This window comes from Gymnodraco acuticeps, unplaced genomic scaffold, assembly GCF_902827175.1.
Source record: "Gymnodraco acuticeps unplaced genomic scaffold, fGymAcu1.1, whole genome shotgun sequence".
Lineage (NCBI taxonomy): Eukaryota > Metazoa > Chordata > Actinopteri > Perciformes > Bathydraconidae > Gymnodraco > Gymnodraco acuticeps.
Window position 1 is genome coordinate 4,577,340 of NW_022990313.1, and position 20,982 is coordinate 4,598,321.

Below are 20,982 nucleotides of genomic sequence, written 5' to 3' on the forward strand. Positions count from 1 at the left end.
AATCGTGTCAAACCAACGCATCTATTATCATGTATGTTAACGATGTGTGGGGATGCAGAGCTCACAGATGGAACAGTGAGGAAACTGAGGTTGAATCTTCTGAAGTGAAGGAAAGGGACTGCTTCCACAAACGCTGACATTTGTACTCTCAGTGTGGCAGTGGGTGGGGCAGAGGGTGGGGAGTGGGGGTCTTAGGGAAGAATCAAGAGAAGAGAAAGGAGCCATCTGTTCCTATAGTGGCAGATAAAGAGGGAGTGAAGAAGAGGACGGACGCAGAGGAGGAAGGTAAAACACTCTTCCTTAATGCTGTGTGCAGCTTATCTGCTGACCTGTAAGCTTCTCTGAGGTGTGCATGCCAGATAGTGAGAATATTGCATGAGTCATATCCTGACATTTAATAATAAATAATAATAATAATGCATTACATTTTTTATTAGAGCGCTTTTACAGGTGCTCAAAGCGCTTTACAAGTACACATTACACATATTAGACATGTAAGAGTCATTACTGCGGACGTTACCCACAGGAGCAAATGCGGGTAAAGTGTCCTGCCCAAGGACACAATTTAGTGGTATATATATAGTGATTGGCTTCTGTTAAGCCTTAAGGGAAAGTTTGGCTTCAGAGCAGGACAGTAGCCGGGATATTAGACATACTTATCAGAGAAGATATTTCAATTACAGAGAATTCAATGTTTTTTTTGTTTTACCTTCTAACCCTTAACCTCGAATCAGATTCTGGAAGAGATGTGCTGATTATTTTGGGTGTGTTTTTTAATGTTGCTACTTGGTCTAAAACTAAAACATAGGTAACTATAATAAGCAAACAAAAGGCTCAGTGAGGGTTCGGGTTATTCAATAATGGCTGTGATCTCAATGTTCTCAGCCACGGCCACAAATATATCAGCTTTCTCATAGAAAACATGTTTTGAACGCACTGACATTGTGTTATACAAAGTTCGGTTTGTATTAGATTTACTTAATTGATCCCGAATTGGGAAATTGAAATGAAACTGAACAGGCTGTCAAAAAGCAGCATGTTGAATGTACTGTTAAGAAGAAGAGCTAACGTAAAATGTGTAAGCTAATGTTTCACAAAACAAATATATGTTATGAAAATGTGTTTCACAGAATCAGTTTAATATGACCTTGCATTTGAGGCTTCTTAACAGAACACCCCCGGTGACTCTTGCCCTCTTTGCCTCTTAATGTCATTGCAATCCTCGTCCTCCATTCATCCCTCCTTTTCATCCTGTCCTCTCTGCCTCCATGCTTTAACTGAAATGGTATACCCTCTAACTTAATTAAAGGAAGCCTCTGAGTGACACGGACACACACTCACATCAAACCCCTGTCCTGTACCGGGACCCTCCCCTCCGTCTTGTATGGTAATTTCTGTCCATCTTCTGATTGAATCTGGTATATTGTCCCCCAGTGGGAATACAGGATGGATGTTTCCCGTCGACTTCACCCACTGACCGCTTTAACTCATTCATGCTGTTGTGATGTTGGATGTCAAAGGGTTTTTCGTTAGAGCCAAAGAAGCTTAAAGGCATTGCATTCGCTAAAGTTAGTTAATACACTGGAGATAAGAGTCTCCTGTAGTTGTATATTTGATGGAAGATTTTGGTTAAATTGCATATTCTGACAGATTTCTGATGGATTTTGGGCATTTCAAAGAGTCGTTAATGTTTGGTTAATTTGACTCGCTTATCGTCAGTGTTGTGCTAGTTACTGAAAACCAGTAACTAGTTACCATTACTAGTTACTTCATTTCAAAAGTAACTCAGTTACTTTACTAGTTACTTACACAAAAAAGTAATGCCTTACTTTGAAAAGTAACGTTTTAGTTACTTGAAAAAGGGGCTCCCATTAATGCCCTTATAGCCTTCATTTCAGTACTGTTATTGCATTGGAGAATAATACAATCTGTTGATCAACTTGACATGCATTATATGCAATCTGGATTGCATCGATATTAGCTGGCTTTCCATTTTTGTATATTCTTTCTCCAGGTAGTTGGAAAAAGTTTTCCGTCCCATATGCCGTGTGCCGCCCGGACATGCTATCATGCTAACTAGCTCCCTGAAAGCAGGTGACTCCACTGTAGCAATAGCCTGCATGTTTTCTACAACATACCGTGCAATGGCTTTATCGACTTTTCCCTGGCTAGCAGTCCCTTGGTTAAAATCCAGCCGCTGTTGTTTAGGTGGAGGTGGAGTGGCGTCGGCTGAGTCTCTGTGGTCTTAGCTACTAGCTTCGTCCCAGCATGTTGTTTTTGCAGATGTTTTAAGAGATTTGAATTACTGGTTTGGGCAGTAGATAGGATCTTTGACCCGCCAGGACACAACTTACATTTAACTAAAACGTTCTTTTCTTTGTGCTCGACAAAAGTGAAATAGTGAGAATATCTCCAGGTGGAGAAACTAGACTTGAGCTCCGCCGCCGCCATGATAGTCTTGTTAGTAAACAACACAAACACGCCCACAGCGCGTCTCCGCATGTGACACAGGAAGTATCTAAGTACATTTACGCCTGGCTGTTGACTATATAAAAAAACTAACGGAGTAACGCACCATGTAGTAACGGTAACTGAGTTACTGAATTTGAAAAGTAATGCGTTAGAGTACTAGTTACAAATAACGGCGTTATAGTAACGCGTTACTATGACGCGTTAGTCCCAACACTGCTTATCGTACACATACCACATTTTCTACACGCTCAAATCCACTGCTGTCAATGAAGACAGACGGAAGGCGCACTTAAACGTGAAAGTGATGCCATCGTGAAGCACAAAGCCTATTTTTCCCAACAGCTGTGCCCTAATTCTAAAGTAGTTGAACTTCTTGAAGGCAGCAGCTTGCTACTCTTATCACGTGACGATGAACAAACTATCACGGCCATCTTTATTTTCTTCAATTCATATCAGTTTTCAGTTGACGTGGAGAAGAGGTTCATTGTTTTATTGTAGGATTACCCTTAACGTAAAATCTATCCAGTGTTCCAATGTATACATTTTTGGAGCAGAGGTGCTAAACTGTCCCACGTTCAATATTATTCTCCTGAAGTGTGTTTCAGGTTTCTAATTCCTGTGTGTTGGCATACACAAACACACACTGAGCATAGCGGGGTAGAGCAGAGACAAAACACTGCTTTTACCATTTGTAATAGAAACATCTTAGAAACAATGCCTGGGAAAAGATCAGCTGCTGCAGTTTGCTGGTTGGTTGCTGAGCAAAGTAACCTGAAAGAAATGGCACCAGAGCACACAGCTAGATGTGACCAGAGATGGGGTCGTTACTCAAAAAAAGTAATATATTACTTTTCAACGCGTTACTTTACTCGTTGCTTGATTCGTTGCTTTACTCGTTGCTTTACTCGTTACTTTACTCGTTGCTTTACTCGTTGCTTTACCCGTTGCTTTACCCGTTGCTTTACCCGTTACTTTACTCGTTACTTTACTTGTTGCTTTACCCGTTGCTTTACCCGTTGCTTTACCCGTTGCTTTACCCGTTACTTTACTCGTTACTTTACTCGTTGCTTTACCCGTTGCTTTACCCGTTGCTTTACTCGTTGCTTTACCCGTTGCTTTACCCGTTGCTTTACCCGTTGCTTTACCCGTTACTTTACCCGTTACTTTACCCGTTGCTTTACTCGTTGCTTTACTCGTTGCTTTACTCGTTGCTTTACTCGTTGCTTTACTCGTTGCTTTACTCGTTGCTTTATTCGTTGCTTTACTCGTTGCTTTACTCGTTGCTTTATTCGTTGCTTTACTCGTTGCTTTACTCGTTGCTTTACCCGTTGCTTTACTCGTTGCTTTACCCGTTACTTTACCCGTTACTTTACCCGTTGCTTTACTCGTTGCTTTACTCGTTGCTTTACTCGTTGCTTTACTCGTTGCTTTACTCGTTGCTTTATTCGTTGCTTTACTCCTTGCTTTACTCCTTGCTTTACTCCTTGCTTTACTCGTTGCTTTATTCGTTGCTTTACTCGTTGCTTTACTCGTTGCGTATGCTCCATATGGGGCACCTAAAGCAGTTATAATCAATATATTTTAAATATATATATAAATAAAACAAAGTATTGTGATGATCTGAAAACATTGTGACAATGTGAAGGTGCTTTGTAGTGATGACTCTACCTACTCAAAGCTTCTCTCTGTCCGGCTGCTGTCATTGTTTTCCTTCACTGGTTTTCAGCCGCAGCAGACAGCTGTGAAAAGCTGTACACTGTTTACTGCAAAGGTACATTGTCCACTACCTGCAGATGAAGAAAAGCAGCAGACAGACACAGTTAGAGACTATGGTGAACATCCTAAAGCATTTTGGACTAAAGAGACATACATTTTTCTCAGGAGTTCATGGAAACTAGAAACAGCTAAAAGAACTTACATCAGGTAGACACAAAGACCAGTCCATATGAATGACAAGGTTGCTCCATGGCCCAAACAATATTAATAACAGGTTCAATCCATAAAGATGTTGTCGGCCTGTTGAACGGCTGTCTCAACAGGAACCAGCCTCATGGAAGCTGCCTGCTGCATTTCGAGTAGGTTCCGTACTCCGACATATTAAACTTAACTGATATAAGAAACATATTTGTTTTAGCACAACCATTGATCTTTTTTTAAACATAGCAACATAGCAGTTTGGCCAGTTAGGATTAACATACTAGTAGAGAGAACATCATAACAAAATAACAGCCATTACATGGGCTGATAACACTCAATAGGGAATGTGTCTTCTGTCTTGCTTAATATTTTCCCAACAATTACTTTAACATGTTCTTGTATTACCAATATTGGACTCATTTGCAATAACATTTCCATTTCCGGGAGGCTGTGGCTCAGTGGATTATTGCGCTGATCTTCGAATCAGAGGATAGCAGGTTCAAACCCCACTGCAGTCAGCATGTCGTTGTGTCCCTGAGACACTTCACCCCAAATTGCTCCTGTGGGGATTGCCCAGAGTATTGAGTGTAAGTCGCTTTGGATAAAAGCGACTAACAAGTGACATGTAATAATTGATGTATTCACTGCTGCAATTTCATCTCCAACCTTGTTTTCCCCGACAGGGATGGAGAATGACCTCAGATGGATTTACAAATGGTGCTAAAGATTTCAAAGTAAATATTTGAGCCAAAAGAAAATGCTGCCAAGATGAAGATGTGGATTATCTTTTTGTGTCTGAGCAATGGATGGATGCAAACGTCTTCTACTGCTGATGTGACCCCCACACCCTCCTCTGCACCCGCGACACCCACTGAAGATGAGGGCACCAAACTGGTGGTAAAGAAAAGCATATAGACTTTTTGCACAACTTTTTATTTTGTATGTTTGTATTTTAATATATGTGTTGCATTGTTGGAGCTCAGGTCAGAAGAATTTCATTGCCATTTCTACACAGTAGCTTTGTGCATATGACAATAAAACCTTTGAATCATACATGCCAAGATCTTACAGAGCATTGATGCAATAATATTCATGTGTTTATAAAACAAAACACGAGTCCTGTGTGCATTCATTAATATTGAGATTGACCTTTTGATTGATTGATTGATACATTTATTTCGAACAAGTAAAATGAATAATTACAAAACAAATATTGCAGTGCATAGTCATGTAAGAGAAATCAAAACAAAAAATCACATTTACAACAACAGCATTAGCAACATAAACAGTGCCACATCTAGTGTTCGAAAAGGAGTGAGAAGAAGTATCATTTAATTAATCTCACCCCCTTGTCCCTAAATGATTTATTTATAATCTATAATCTGCAATAAATAATCTATAATCTGCAATAAACCTGACTCCATACAGAGAACATGGAAAGGTCATCTCTTTTGACACACTGTGGATACTCTGTCTGAAAAGACGGCACCTAGCTAAATTAGTTTGTTAGCTAGCTATACTGGAGAGGTATTTTTATGGCAATAAAACTGAAGAAAAAGTTTTATTTAAGAGTTTTATTTAACACAAATCCTATTCTAACAAATAAAGTGTTTCAAAATGTTGTGCATGGACATAGACATGATTATAACCCTTTGCTTTTACTACTCAATGCCGGTGCATCTATAACAGCAGTCGGAGTAACATTATTTTCTTCTCATAGGATTGGTTGATGAAATATGGCTACCTCCCACCCTCAGACCCCTCCACTGGGCAGCTGCAGGCCTGGACAGCTGTCACTAACGCTGTGAGGGCCATGCAGAGGTTTGCAGGCCTCAAAGACACTGGAGTTATAGGTGAGGTTAACACGGTGGAAGGCTAAATGCTTTGCTTTAAAGGGGTCCAATTACACTATTTTTAGGTCTCAGATATATAGAAATATATAAAAACATGTCTATGAAGTGTTTTGCTCAAAATACCAAACAGATCACCCATTGTAGCTTCATACCCCTCTATTTCAGCCCTGTTAGAGAAGTGCTGATTCTGGGTCTGTAGCTTTAAATAAATAAAAAATAAACGAGAGGAGAGGGGAGCTCATGCAGGAGAATTCTACCCAGATACTCAGCCAAATGCTGCCGTGATTAAACGCCATATCATGTTCTAAACCACATCAAGCATTATTTCTGAAACAGTATGGAGCTCAAATACTTTTTCTCTTGCGGGTTTACCACAAGGTGAGTTCCTTTATTTTTCCTGCTTCTTTACACATACTCTCTCCAGTACAGGTTAGCTCTCTCCAGTACAGGTTAGCTCTGAGTGTTAGCGATGCTTGCTCATGTAAACAAAGACAATATTACGTCCAAAAAACGTTGCGCTTTGATTCTGATAGAGACGTTTCTGATAGGGCCGTGCGTGTAAAGCCAGCCTACATTTCAGATATTACGTCATATCGGACGCAAATCTGGATCAGCTCCTCCATTTTTAGAGATTTGGGTACGGAGGAAAAGAGAGAGGGTTTTGTTTTCGACACTTTGTGAGTCTCCTTACACACCGGGGATACATATTTAGGTATAAAAGACATCGAAAAGTGCATGTTGCGTGATAGGAGAACTTTAAGATGCAACACGCTGACGGTCAGCCTCGTCCTTCCTGAATCTGGTCTTCTGTATGTGAATCATACTGTCTCCTCTGGTTCTTCTATGATTTGGTGTGTCCAGATGAGGAGACAAATGCGTTGATGAGGAGTCCACGCTGCTCCCTGCCTGACCAGGAGGACCAAGCCAAACCAGCGGCCAACCAAGAGAGAGGCAACATGAGGAGAAGGAGGAAAAGGGCCCTCTCCATGTGGACACGCAGGAGCATTAACTGGAGGTTGGTTCAAATGAAGTTATCTTAAATCATACTTATGATCTGCAAACTGGAACAAACATGTGTATTTTATAGTTATTCAAAGTCAAGTGTGTGTCTTTCCCTCTGTCTCTCTCTTACTCACACAAACACACTTTGTGCAGGTTGCGTTCATACCCCTCCTCCTCACATCTGTCCCGGGAGACCATTCGCTCCCTGGTGTTCTATGCTCTGAGAGTGTGGGCAGAGCCAACTCCCCTGGAGTTCCATGAGGTGGGTATTTATACCTGATGCTGAATTCATGACAGCATGATAGCAGGTCTCCCTTGTAAAAGAGTTCAATGATCTCAATGGGATTTATCTGGATAAATAAAGGTTTAAAAAAATAAAATAAATGACGGGTGTGAGTTTCCTACAGAGTGAGCCATGTGAGGACATTGATCACCACCATGTCCCTTCTGTTGCCCTCTGTGTTCAGGTGGGCAGCCCACATACAGCAGACCTACAGGTAGACTTCCTCCATGGTTACCACGGAGATGGCTATCCCTTTGACGGGGCAGGAGGTGCAGTCGGCCATGCTTTCTTCCCATCAGACGCTGCCCGGGCCGGAGGAGTCCACCTGGATGCAGAGGAGGAGTGGGCCTTTAGACAGCCAGGTTAGCAATATATATTTCTGCACAATTACAACAGGTTTATTCCTGCTTTTCTGCAGAAAGACAAAGACGACGTGTCACAGCTTTACATTTCTTTGTGTCTCAATGATTGTTCTTTTGTCTTTCAACTGGCAAGCTATTTCTATTGATCGCCATTTTATCTATAAAATCAAAGAATGTGTCCGTTTGTGTCAATGTGGTGGCTCACTACTCGAGGTCTGTGAGAGAGGGACCATTTTATTAACCCTCCTATTGTCTTCGTTCCACCCCCCCTTACTTTGGTGTTCGCAGTCAAATTTGACCGGTCCTGTTTTAACTGCTATTACATAAACACAAAAACCATTTGTCGTAGCAGCTTTCTAAACAGCTGTGGTCTAGAGAGAATAATCAGCAAGGTAACAAACGTACAGCAACACAATATTCGTATTAAAAGCAATAAGGATCTTTTATACGTGCAAGTATGACGTCTCCTCCAAAAGAGCACGTACTGTTCAGAGTGAAACCGGCTCTCTTTATAGGAGGACATCAAAGCAGATTTACATTACAACAACATTCTGGGAGGCCAGCTGATACCCCCTCTGGCACAGTATGCAAAACCATCACTATACAAGACAATGGGATATACAGATACCCCTCAGACACGGTATGCAAAACCTTCACTCAATACAGAGCAAAAGGGATACAGATAACACCTTATCTTAACTTCCTTCCTGTAGTGTCATAAAACCCCCTTGCAAAAACATCTGTTGATCACTCACACACATTCAAAGGTCACTCCAGGGATTTGACCTAATCAGTCAAACCGTTGACATGACATTTGCAGAATACAGCAGTTTACATTTCATTAGGTTTACACTGTATTAAGCTTTAGTACCATCATTTCCATCACACATTAATCATCACCACATTTCATTTAACACCCTTTCAAACTGTAAATATTGCATCAGACTACTGGTATACAGGAAAAACTGCAGTAAATATACAAAGAACAGACACTGAACATGTATTGCGTGTGCCAGGTGTGATCCATGTGGGGGGATGGGCACATAAGAGCGGGAAATGTGTCAAATTGTTGTGTGTGTGTGTGTGTGTGTGTGTGTGTGTGTGTGTGTGTGTGTGTGATTCACATGGGGGGGATGGGCACATAAGAGCGGGAAATGTGTCAAATTGTTCTGTGTGTGTGTGTGTGTGTGTGCGTGTGTGTGTGTGATTCACATGGGGGGGATGGGCACATAAGGGGGGGGGGAACACATCTAGGATGTGTGTGTGTGTGTTTTATCTGATCCCGATAGTTACTAATTCCTTTTCTTTATGGTGGTCATGTTTGACCGGGAACACCATGGTGTTACAAAGTTGACTAAATCATCCAAAATTCAATGAAAGTGGTGATCAGCAATTTTATATGTTCAAATGTCTACTGTGAAGGATATCATAAAGCCTTAATGCACTCGAATATAAAACAAAAAAGTTATGATTGATGAAAGTAGTAAATCGGTCAGATTTGACCCGAAGACAACAGGAGGGTTAACAGAAAGCAAATGTAACATTATACGATTAAATGACAAGTTCCGAAAAGCTTCTGTGACTGTGAATATTTATATCAATATTAATTGTGTTAAACGCTTTCATAAATCTGCTTATAAAGATGTGGTCCTGTTTGTAGTGAATCCCCATGCACTGTGTAGCTACCTTCCAAATGATCCATTTTGTACAAAGCATTATTTATGCATTGCTATTAAATGTGATGATGGTCATGGTCCAGTGGGGAATGATCGCTTCTTATTATTATCATTCTTTCACTTGCACAGCATGATTCATGATGTAATTAGCCATTTTCTATGTGAGGGGTACAATTATGCTAGCCAATAGAAACAAAGCTGCCTCAAACTTTACATTTGCTCTCTGTTTAGCAAGAAGATCCAAAGAAATGCAACACTGTCAATGTGTGGTTGATTCTGTCCAACTGCTCCATCTTGTGGTGTGTAATGAGCATTGCAACCTTGAGTATCTGATTTCTGGGGTTTTGGCCATAATAGTCACAACCTGTCACAATCGCTCCAAATCAAAAGACATTAGGACCACGATCCCCCACAGCTTCTCATTAGCTCATGGTCTTCCTCTCTTCTCCCCCCCCCAGCCTCTGAGGGTACCGACCTGTTCACAGTGCTGGTCCATGAGTTTGGCCATGCTCTGGGCCTTGCTCACTCCTCGTCTCGCAACTCAGTGATGAGGCCGTACTACCAGGGGCCCGCCGGAGACCCTCTCCACTACCGCCTGGGAGCTCAAGATCTGGAGCACATCACTCAGCTCTATGGTAAGGCAAAAGTAGACCTTTCTCACAGCTGAGTTTAAACACCAGATTGTCTACAATGAGAATAAAGGGTGCAAATGCATGGTTGGCACATGAGGATGCATATATTATATCAAGAACCAAATATAGTCTAGCATCACAACACCACCATAGAAAGAAGACATAATGAATTAATTATTAGGACTTAACATATTCAGATAGTCAAAATGGCCACATAGCGTGCATGGCTAAATGAGGACAACGTTGAACCAGTTGTTTGTTATCGAGGAAGTACAGACGGTTTTATCCTCCACAATATGCTGAAAAGTGAAAGCCATGTATTGTTAAGACTTAAGTTTCCAAAGAAAGACATTCACTGTTAGAAAATGTGTGACTGCGTTGTTTTTAGTCATTATGCTTCTCCGGGCCAATCAGCAGCTGTTGAGCATAACGTTGAGTATTTTTATGCTACATCATTATTATATATATATATATAGTATCTGATTAGATTTGATCTTCTGATTTAGGGAAAAGGAACCAGCTGCTGGCCACTGATGCTCCACGCCTCGCCCCAGACCCTCAGCTTCGCCACAGAGGTCACCACCATCATCACAAATATGGGTAAGATATTAAAACAGCCTGTCCTCCTACAAAAAACGACCATATAGGTCGATTGTTCAGCAGCTAAATACGACCCAGAGTCACGTTTTAAAGTGTAGCACCTCTAGTGGTCGTGTAAGAAACAACAAGCTCCTGTCGATTGCAAACGCTCCGGAGGGTCGTTTATTCACAAATTACCCTCTGGAAAATCCTAAATTGTGGAATAGTTTGGCCATTAAAATGCTTTTTTATTAGATTTCTAGCGAGAAGTGTATATTGTACTTTTATAATCTACGTCCAGTGGATGTGTAGGATCTACAGTTTGATAGATATACGAAGATAATTTGAGGTCTCGCCAGGAGAACGTGTATATGGGGCAGCTTCCATGTAAAGTTAGCATGGGTGAAAACAGTATTTCCGGTCTCGAAGTTTTCATAATAAAACCGGAAGTATTCCCCACACTGTCAAATGATCTCCATTACTCATCCACTTAAAAACATCAGTTTATCCTTGTTAATTACACAATATTGATTGGTTTAAATTGTGTACAATGCTTTTGTGTTTTTAACCTTCGATTCGGAGAAACAAATAGTTTTTTCGGAGTTTAGACACTACAGAGTTTCCGAAGACACTACACTACCCAGAATCCCCAGCTATCGTTTGGGACTACAACATCCGCCTTGCTTTACAAACCCCGTGATTAGCCCTCAAGCTCTGTGATTGGATGTTGGAGTGACAGTGAGACAAGGTTACGCCGAATGTCAAACAGCTCTTTGAAATGGAATGGAACCACGCCAGACTATCCAAAACTGGACTTGGACGGGTCCAGCCCAGCCCTCCCCCCCAGAATTACACATGCTGGCTATTGTGTGTTTCGCAATATGTTCTATGGCACGTCTCTACTTGGAATTGTAGTTTTATAAGACGTTTTCGTATTTCCCACAATTAGAAGTTGCCAGTATTAAACTGTATACATCCCTGGAGGTTTAGGGAATACGAAACACATTGGTGTTATCAAATTTAAAACATATAATTAATACATGGGTGAAAATTGCTTGTGCCCATAATGGGCAGCATTAATATACCCACATGACAGCTAAGGTCAGAAGAGCTTTATTTAACAGCTGGTCTTATGTCTGTGACCCCTCCTGTTGTTCATTGATAAGCCTGAAACATGCACTTGTCAAGGTTCAGATGCACATTTAGCAAATATGGCAGTAGCCATCGATCATCTTAAGATAAGATACTTTATTGATCCCAAGTTGGGAAATGTTTTTGTTACAGCAGCATGTACTACTTTGTTCTACTCCACTACAATTCAGAGGTCAACCTGGTATTTTTACTCTACTACATTTATTTTTGTTACTTTGCAGATTCTGATTAATGATGTGAAATATAAACAACCCTTAAATCAGACTTTAGTTACACCTGAGTAAAATTCAGCCTTATCAGTTTGTCTGTTTTGCACATCCTCCTGTTAATATCTTTGGACGTCCTGCACTAAACTGTTTTATTGTAGAGATCACTACAGTATCTTCTTGATATTTTCTATTCTATATTTCTATCATTGACCCCTATTTTGTATAGGCTACTCTTAATATTTAAATGTTTTCATAAAAATTAAACTTATTCAACAACTAAATTCAATAACGTGCTTTAACCACTAGGAGGTGCGGTTTAGACCAGTGGTCTAGTTAAAACATAATAATATCAAACATAATATGACTATTCACTTTATTGTGAAATTAAAACAGAACGGTAAAGGAAAATACAGTTTCAGTCTCTCAATGTGAAGCTTATGCATTGTACCATAAACTTTTATAGACCTGTAACAGTCAACTGCACGAGGAGTTGGAAAGGTAGTTCAGAAAATCAGTAATATCTTTAAAAACTACAAAAAAGTCCCTTTCTATCAGCTGTGCACCGTTATGGTGTAAATACAGACTATCTACTTATTGGATCAAATATAAAAGTCAGCCGAATTAGTGTTGATACTGCAAGGATACGTATTGTGTGAAAATAAATGGAAGATGTTGTTTAATTGTTGATATTTTATGGTCCACGTCACGTATTCAGTTTTGGCGGCATCTCTTCCAGTTTGTCAAAAGGTCTTCTGATCAGGGCTCTATAAATACATATCTACGGCAGATGTGTAATATTTAATGCAGCCGAACCGTGTATTACAATGCCGTTATGTGATGACTTTCAAAGAGAAAAGCAAGAACACTCGGAATAAAGTATTATTATTATTTTTTTAAATGTTTTCCGATTTCATATCACATAAACACCATATCCCGACGTGCATTGCGGCGTGATTTTAGCCTATCAAAACCTCTGAAAAAAGAAATGTGTCTCTCAGAATCGAAAGAGAAAACCCTATGGGAAAAACACAAAAGCATTGTACACAATTTAAACCAATTAATGTCGTATAATTAACTAGGATAAACTGATGTTTTTTAGTGGGTGAGTACTGCAGATATCACTGTTAAATCATTTGATCATTGGTTTTATTATGAAAACGTCGAGACCGGAAATACTGTTTTCAACCGGTAACTTTACATGGAAGCTTGCCGCATATACACGTTCTCCTGACGAAACCTCAAATCATCTTCGTAATATCTATCAAACTATAGATCCTACATATCGACTGGACGTGGATTCTAAAAGTACAATATATACTTCTCGCTAGAAATCTAATCATAAAGCGTTTTAATGGCCAAACTATCCTACAATTTAGGATTTTACAGAGAGGGTTATTTGTGAATAAACGACCATCTGTAACGTTTGCATTCAACGGGAGCACTAGAGGCCGACAACTTTAAAACGTAATTATAGGACGTATTAAGCGCTTGAACAAACGACATATTTGGTCGTAATAAGGGCTTAAACAATCGACCCATTTGGTCGTATGAGTTGGAGGACTTGTTGAATTAAAAACATCAACCATAGCATATTAGACCAGCTGGAAAAATGGTTAGTCCTTCTTTACTGATTTGAGGACTACTCTGTTTCTATATTACAAATCTTAGCTGTCAAATATGACATGTGAAGTTCCTCAAGGCTCCACCCTGGGTCCCCTTCTCTCCACAGGCTCAGCAAATGGATAACAGCAAAATAAGTTACCATAACTATGCAGGTGACAAGTAAAATGTCCACAACTATTTCCCAAGGGGACTATGATTCCAATACAAGCACTGAGTGAGTGCATTGAAAAAAGCAATGACTGGATATCAGAATTTTCTTTAATTAAATAAAGAAACTGAGGTATTTTTCAACTAACGACAAACGATGAAAAGTCTGAACTCAGCTCGGTCGTCAATGTTCAAACCACAGAAGAACTCTGAGGTCTTTGCCCTGGCTTCCTGTCTGTCAAAGAAGTGACTTTGTAATACTGCTGCTTCACAATGCATTGCTAATTCTCTTCCCAGTCACAGTAGATGCACTTCGAATAAGAAAAAATTAGCACAACATAAGGTTCTAATAATTGTGAAGTACTGACTGAAGGTGTCCCCCTCAGCCCCTTCATAGACCGCTGTAACACCAGCTTTGATGCAGTGGCAAGGATCCGAGGAGAGACTTTCTTCTTCAAAGGTCTGAGTGCACAAATAGAAAAAAGACATTCATTTTGTGAAGATGACAACTGTCTGGCACTGACACCTTGCATCACTGGTCCTTATTCTCCCTCCAGGTCTGACTATGTGGCGAGTCAATGGTGGGGGCTTGGTATCGAGTCAGGGGGCCTCAGTCAGGAGGCTGTGGAGGGCTCTACCTCCTGACCTGCCTCAGCTGCATGCTGTGCTGGAGAGACCCTCAGATCATGCCATTATCTTTATCAGTGGTATAATAATGTTAATACATGATATTAATTATACAGGATTATTCTTCTTACTTATGAAAAGCATGAATGAATAAATGGATCAGTTACAAAGTTGACTCATAAAAGATTGACATCTCCAACTGTGTCTTGCTGCAGGTTCTCAGTTCTGGCTGTTCAGAGATCTGTCGCTCCAGGAGGGCTTCCCTCAGCCCCTCTCCTCCCTCAGGATGGGGCTGAGCTTAGATGGAGCAGACAAAGTGGAGGAAGCAGCAGCAGAGAGGTGGGGTCTTGTCTGGGAGCCAGAGGAGGGTCCTGTGTGGGGGAACATGGCAAACGCTGAGGAAGAGAAGCAAGAAGACGACTGGACTCAGCTCCTCAGAGAGGGAGTGAGTGGCATCACCACAGACAGCGAGGGTGTGTACAGATGTGCCTACCCTTTTCCACCTGCCAGTAACAGTGAAATAAGGGTTAGGTTCAAGTAATGTGGTCACAGGTTAAAAAGGCCTTATGAGTATTTCGATTGTTGAGCTTCTATTTGCTAGCGCTCCAGCAAACATTGTACGCTAAAGGCTATGGGGCATCTCTAATACCTCATTCACACCAACGCAACTCCGGTTTTTCAGGTTCAGAACCGGTTCTTCGGTTTAGCTCCGGCTCTTTTCACACCGCCCAGAGTCCGACTGGTGCTGCGTCTTTGCGTCATGACGTAACCGTTTGCGTGCTTGCTTCATTAAGCCAAACCGCACGGAAACCCCTCACAGCTCACACCGACAACAACAACAATGGCCGATTGTGCTCCAGCTTCCTCTGTACCTCTTCGGAAGACCAGATTCCCAGTAGGTAGCTGGTCTCTTCAGTGGACCACTGCTGCTTGTTAAGTTTCTCCATCGTTGTGTACAAGCTGGATACAACACCGGCTTTTTGTTGTTGTTCAGGAGTTGATCCCGCTTCTGCCTCCGCCTCGACGTAAGCGTGACGTATGCGGTGCTTTTGCTCTAGCCGGACAATTTTTTGGTGCTCGAAATGAACCGGATTCCGGAGCTAAGAGGCTGCTCCGCTGCGGTGTGAACAGGAAAACCCGGTGCTTTTCAAGCTCCAGCTCCGAACCAGCCCCGAAACACAGTTGGTGTGAATGAGGTATAAGCGGTTGACCAATCACAACAGAGCTTTGCCGGCTAACCAATCAGAGCAGACTGGGCTCTGGTTTCAGACAGAGGGTGAAAAGAGGTGCTGCAGCACAGGCAGTATGAGAAAAATAAATAACTTTTTCAACATTAAAGCACATTTTCCAACGTCATGTTCATATTCTTCTTTTTCGATGCGATTCTGACACAGTCCGATTGTTCAAGTGGGCCAGCCATTCCTGTCATTCTGATGAGGAACCGAGTTATTTCTTTCCCTCATAAATTCAAATTTTACTACTGTGTTCAAACTAACTACCTACTAATTTTTACATACATCAATCTGCAGTTTACAGGCATGAAATACAAATCCTTATATTAGTGAACTATTATTGTCTGAACCCTTTCTTCGCTTTAAAACTTTGTTAACAAACTATAAGGCTCTATTTTCTGTAGATCTCTCTTTTATGCCATTTTATATTACATTACATGTCACTTGTTAGAAGCTTTTATCCAAAGCGACTTGAAATGTCTCAGGGACACAACGACATGCTGACTGCAGTGGGGTTTGAACCTGTGCTCCCCTGATACGAACACCAACGCACTAGGCCACTGCCTCCCTTATATGTTTAAATCGTATGCAAATCAGCAAAACATGTTGGCAAATCTGCTGCCCTTTGTAGTGACTTCAGCTTGTTGCTTATTGACTAGAACACAATCACCTTTATCTTATCCAGGCTGTTGATTCTCTCCCTCTTCTGCAGGCTCGGTCTATCTCTTCAAAGGAGACTCCTACTGGAAGTTCCTGTTTCCAGGCTCCCCAGTGCAGGACGGGTACCCTCGATCCTCCAGTGCAGACTGGCTGGACTGCCCCGACCCGTCCTCGTCCTCACCTGTGCTGGACGACCTCTCCCTGTCTCTGTCTCCACCTGCTGGCAGACAGGAGCTCAGGGAGAGGTGGAAGGGGGAGACAGAAAAGGAGAAGGAAGGAGGAAGGAGGAGAACCCATGAGAGGGACAGGCAGGACAGAGGTTTACCCGTCCTGACACAATGCTCTTGCCAAAATGGAGCTCTGTGTGGCAGCCCATCCTCTTGTCTCGCTGCCTTGTTGCTGATCACTCTGATGGCCTTGTAAAGCTGCACTAGACAGTGAAGGTCAGCTGTGTTGCCAGAGGAGAGAAACTCATCTACAAACATTCCCCAGGTGCTCTCACTAAACCAGCTCCTACTCCTGAGTGAGGGACGGGAAGATCCAATCAGAGCTGCAGTTAGCCTAACAGGATTCAGGCTCTGTGAAGCTGACCGTTGAGCGGCCCGACCAAGCAAGGAGACAGAGGCAGAACGTCCCAAATACAACCCGGTGTGGGCATTTCTTTCTCATTGTGGTACATGACACACTAACAGGAAACACAGAGCCTAAATACACACAGACTAATCAAGCCAACAAGACACAGGTGAGGGGGGAGGAGACAACACAGGGCACCAGGTGAACACAATCACCAACAATGAAGCTATACAATCCGTAACGGAGGCCGAGATCTATGGGCCCAGAGATCACCTCCGTTACAGGCTCTTTCTGTCCTTTCTGAAGCAGCTGAGCAAGATGGGAACATCTTCATGGACATCCAAATCATGATAAAAGAAATAACTCCTCTGTAATATACATTATAAGAGTAAGACAAATAATTTGAATGGATATAATGTGTGCTTTATTTGATTCAGACGGGGGAAGTGTCCTGTAAAGACATTGGGCCCTAATGAGGTACTTTAATTGTGTGAAAATGTGTTATCTCAAATCCAAGCCTTGCTCTCAGGTCCTTTTTTATGTTGTATAACGATTATGAATGAGTTATGAGTTTAAAGCACTTCTCCCCAGTCTTTGTAAAATTCTTGGAATAAAAATGTCCAGCAATAATAAAGTAGTTTACTCAGCTGAATAAACGCTTTATTTTATTTACCAAATCAATATAATGTAAATAAAATATCTCCTTTAGACAGTCATGTGAAGTTTCCCACAGTGTTTCAACGGCTATTTGCTGCTTGGCGTTACAAAGCAGCCATTCATTGAAATGATCATCATAATATTCAAAGAAAATTGAGAATTTCACATTTTTTTACTCATATACATATATACAGTATACCACTTTTCTTCTCTCTATATTACCCCCCTCTATTTGAATTAGTTTATTTCCCTTTGCCTTAATATGCTGTTGTAGTTATCTCTTTGCACAGTTTGTTCAAATACAGTTTATGTTATACACTGTATTATATACACCAAACAATCAATCAATCAATCAATCAATCAATCAATCAATCAATGTTTATTTATATAGCCCAATATCACAAATGTTACATTTGTCTCAGTGGACTTCACAGTTTGTACAAAATATTAGTATGACAATACGACACCCTCTGTCCTTAGACCCTCACATCGTACAAGGAAAAACTTCCGGAGAAAACCCACAGTTTAAAGGGAAAAATGGGAGAAACCTCAGGGAGAGCAACAGAGGAGGGATCACTCTCCCAGGACGGACAGACGTGCAATAGATGCCGTGTGTAAATTGAAGAGATAATACATTTGCAACATAGGTAGTCCAAATGTTTGGAAATGCATGTGTGTATAATAGGAAGATGAATCCACGAGGATATCCATCCAGGACCTATGATCCAGGACCACAGCCACGACTCGCGATCCAGGGCTCGCGATCCAGGACCGCAGGATCATCCATGACTCCGGATCCCGGCGTATACAGACACCAAAAAGAAAGACATTTGGGGAAGCTGGGTTATTCGGAACATGAGAGTACACAGGTATAGACAGAGAGAAGGAAGAAGTAAGATGTCCCCCGACAAACTAAGCCTATATCAGCAAAACTAGGGGCTGAATCTAATCAGCCCTAACTATAAGCTTTATCAAAAAGGAAGGTCTTAAGCGCACTCTTAAAAACGGATAGGGTGTCTGCCGCCCGAACACAAACGGGAAGCTGATTCCACAAATGTGGAGCTTGATAAGAAAAGGCTCTGGCTCCCATTGTACTTTTAGAGACTCTCAGAACAACCAACAACCCTGCATTCTTGGAACGCAATGCCCTAATAGGACAGTAGGGTATAATGAGTTTTTTAAGGTAAGATGGCGCCTGCCCATTAAGGGCTTTGTAGGCGAGAAGAAGAATTTTAAATGCTATCCTGTGTTCTATAGTGGCACTTAGTTACCTTTAAGGTTACATGTCTGTATTGACTTAAATGGAAGACTCTCCATGTTGAAAAAATTACTTTTTTTGTTACTTCACCTTAAAAGTCTCCAAGAAGAACACCACCCAATGTAGTTCCAATTTACAGAACCTCTGACTGACTGATCCAGGAACGTGGTACACGTATGCAATTCATAATCACAAATGGTAATAAGGTGAATGGACCTAAGACTATTCTCCCTAATCTTGACAGAGGGAGAAGCAGCTACTATTTTAGTGTAAGGCAGCCAGAACAGGAGTAATGTGGTCCCTTTTCCTAACTCTGGTTAGTACACGAGCTGCAGCATTTTGAGTTTTGAAACAGTTCATTTTGCCTTGCTATAATATGAACTGAGGATATACTGATAATCACATAATGTAATGTGATCTGCTCTCTTCAATCCAAATAAAGTCTGATCTTTACAGTAAATCAAATACAGAGCCCGTCCTCAGCACACGTAACAACATGTCAACAATAAATCTCTCAAATCAAGAATAGATAGATTATGAAGAAGTTACTGTACTACATGTATGGATAGAATGACATATCATGACATTAGTATGTTCAGTAGAGCATGTGCCACTGTGCACGATGTCAGCCAGCTCCTGTTAGGCTGGATAACTGATTGAACCCAAATTCAGAACCCAAAGCACTGAGAGCGGTTGAAAAAACATGTTTTAAGAATACTTAAAGGTAGAGGCAGAGGGGTTGAGCAGAGCCAGGGTGAGTCCACAGGGGGGGGATGCTTGGTCCACAGTGTGGTCTAGGTGGAGAAGGTGGGCAGGAATCCAGAGAGTTTACCAGGAGGGGACGGAGGCAAAGCTTTGGGGTGCCGGCATCAAAACTAAACCTCTAACCCAGGAGTGTCTAAACTACGGCCCGGGGGCCAAATGCGGCCCGTTGTCCATTTCTAATTGGCCCTCAGCAAATTCTTAAAGTATAATGATATATGGCCCCCACCTGAAACTTGTGCTTGTATTGTATTGTATGTGCTGTATTGTACTTCTTACAGTTTTTCTCGATTGCTAACACACTTTTTTTTTTTAATTGCTCAGTTTCTCAGAACACTAAACACAATTCACAAAACCACACACCCAAAGTGCAAAACACCACATTTCTCCTGCTAAGTGAAGAACTGCCCTCAAAACTACATAAACACTTACCAAATGCAAACTTTAGCACCAAATATAACACACTTCATTCATAATGCTAGATTGTTTGACCATCCAGCTACACACTGCTGAGCATACTCTAAAGCACTCTCATCTGTTATGGGCTATGCTCTAGAGCAGTGGTTCCCAAACTTTTTGTGCCCAAGGCACACCAAAGGATAAGTAAAAATATCAAGGCACACCTATTGTGCAAAATAGCCCTTATAACACGTGTTATCACTCATATCATGTAAAATATCTGTACATGTGCATAATTATTTACTAATGCCAAATAAAATGTGACAAAGACAACTATATTACTCGTGAAATATTTATTAACGAAATATTTCAGAAATTAATTTGAAACTTTATCAAATTAGGCTTCATCAAAGCAGCAACACACTCATTTAAACCAGACAGGTCACAACATTAAAAATGAGGCAAAGGAAACTCAGCAGAAATTCAGCACAGAAAACTGTCAATGCAAGGAAGCTGCATTGTCCATGGTCCTGAACTACAAATTATAAATGTATTACTTTAAAAAAAGTAATATATTACACTACTTCGTTACTATCTAGATAAAGTAACTCGTTACTTTTCTCGCCGAGCACGTACGAACTGCGCATGCGTGAGTGGCAATAACTTTCCTTACCAGCAGGCGGCGGTAGTGTGTATTTGTCATTCAAAACAGGCAACAACCGGAAGACAGAGAAGAAGAACAGACTACGTGATATAAACAAACAACAAATAGCGTGTGCGGTAGCTTCACCTTAGCATGTGTTCGTTGCAGGTGCTTGTTGAGGTTTGACGTGGTGTTTCCAGCAGTGGATAACAGCTTCTGGCCTGGACACAGTTTGCACCTCACCATCACATTCCTGTCTATTCT

At 41.2% G+C, this 20,982-nt stretch overlaps 1 protein-coding gene across 1 annotated transcript; it reads left to right on the forward strand.

The window, feature by feature from the left end:
• Positions 1–175: 175 nt before the first annotated feature.
• mmp17b (matrix metallopeptidase 17b) lies at positions 176–17,655 on the forward strand. Its single transcript, XM_034222856.1, has 12 exons — positions 176–285; positions 5,073–5,286; positions 6,110–6,242; positions 7,104–7,257; positions 7,398–7,506; positions 7,712–7,889; positions 10,024–10,200; positions 10,704–10,797; positions 14,294–14,367; positions 14,465–14,614; positions 14,750–15,007; positions 16,479–17,655. Exons 2-12 carry the CDS (start codon positions 5,158–5,160, stop codon positions 16,847–16,849), a joined length of 1,827 nt encoding a protein of 608 aa, XP_034078747.1. The 5' UTR covers positions 176–285; positions 5,073–5,157; the 3' UTR covers positions 16,850–17,655.
• The last annotated feature ends 3,327 nt before the right edge of the window (positions 17,656–20,982 follow it).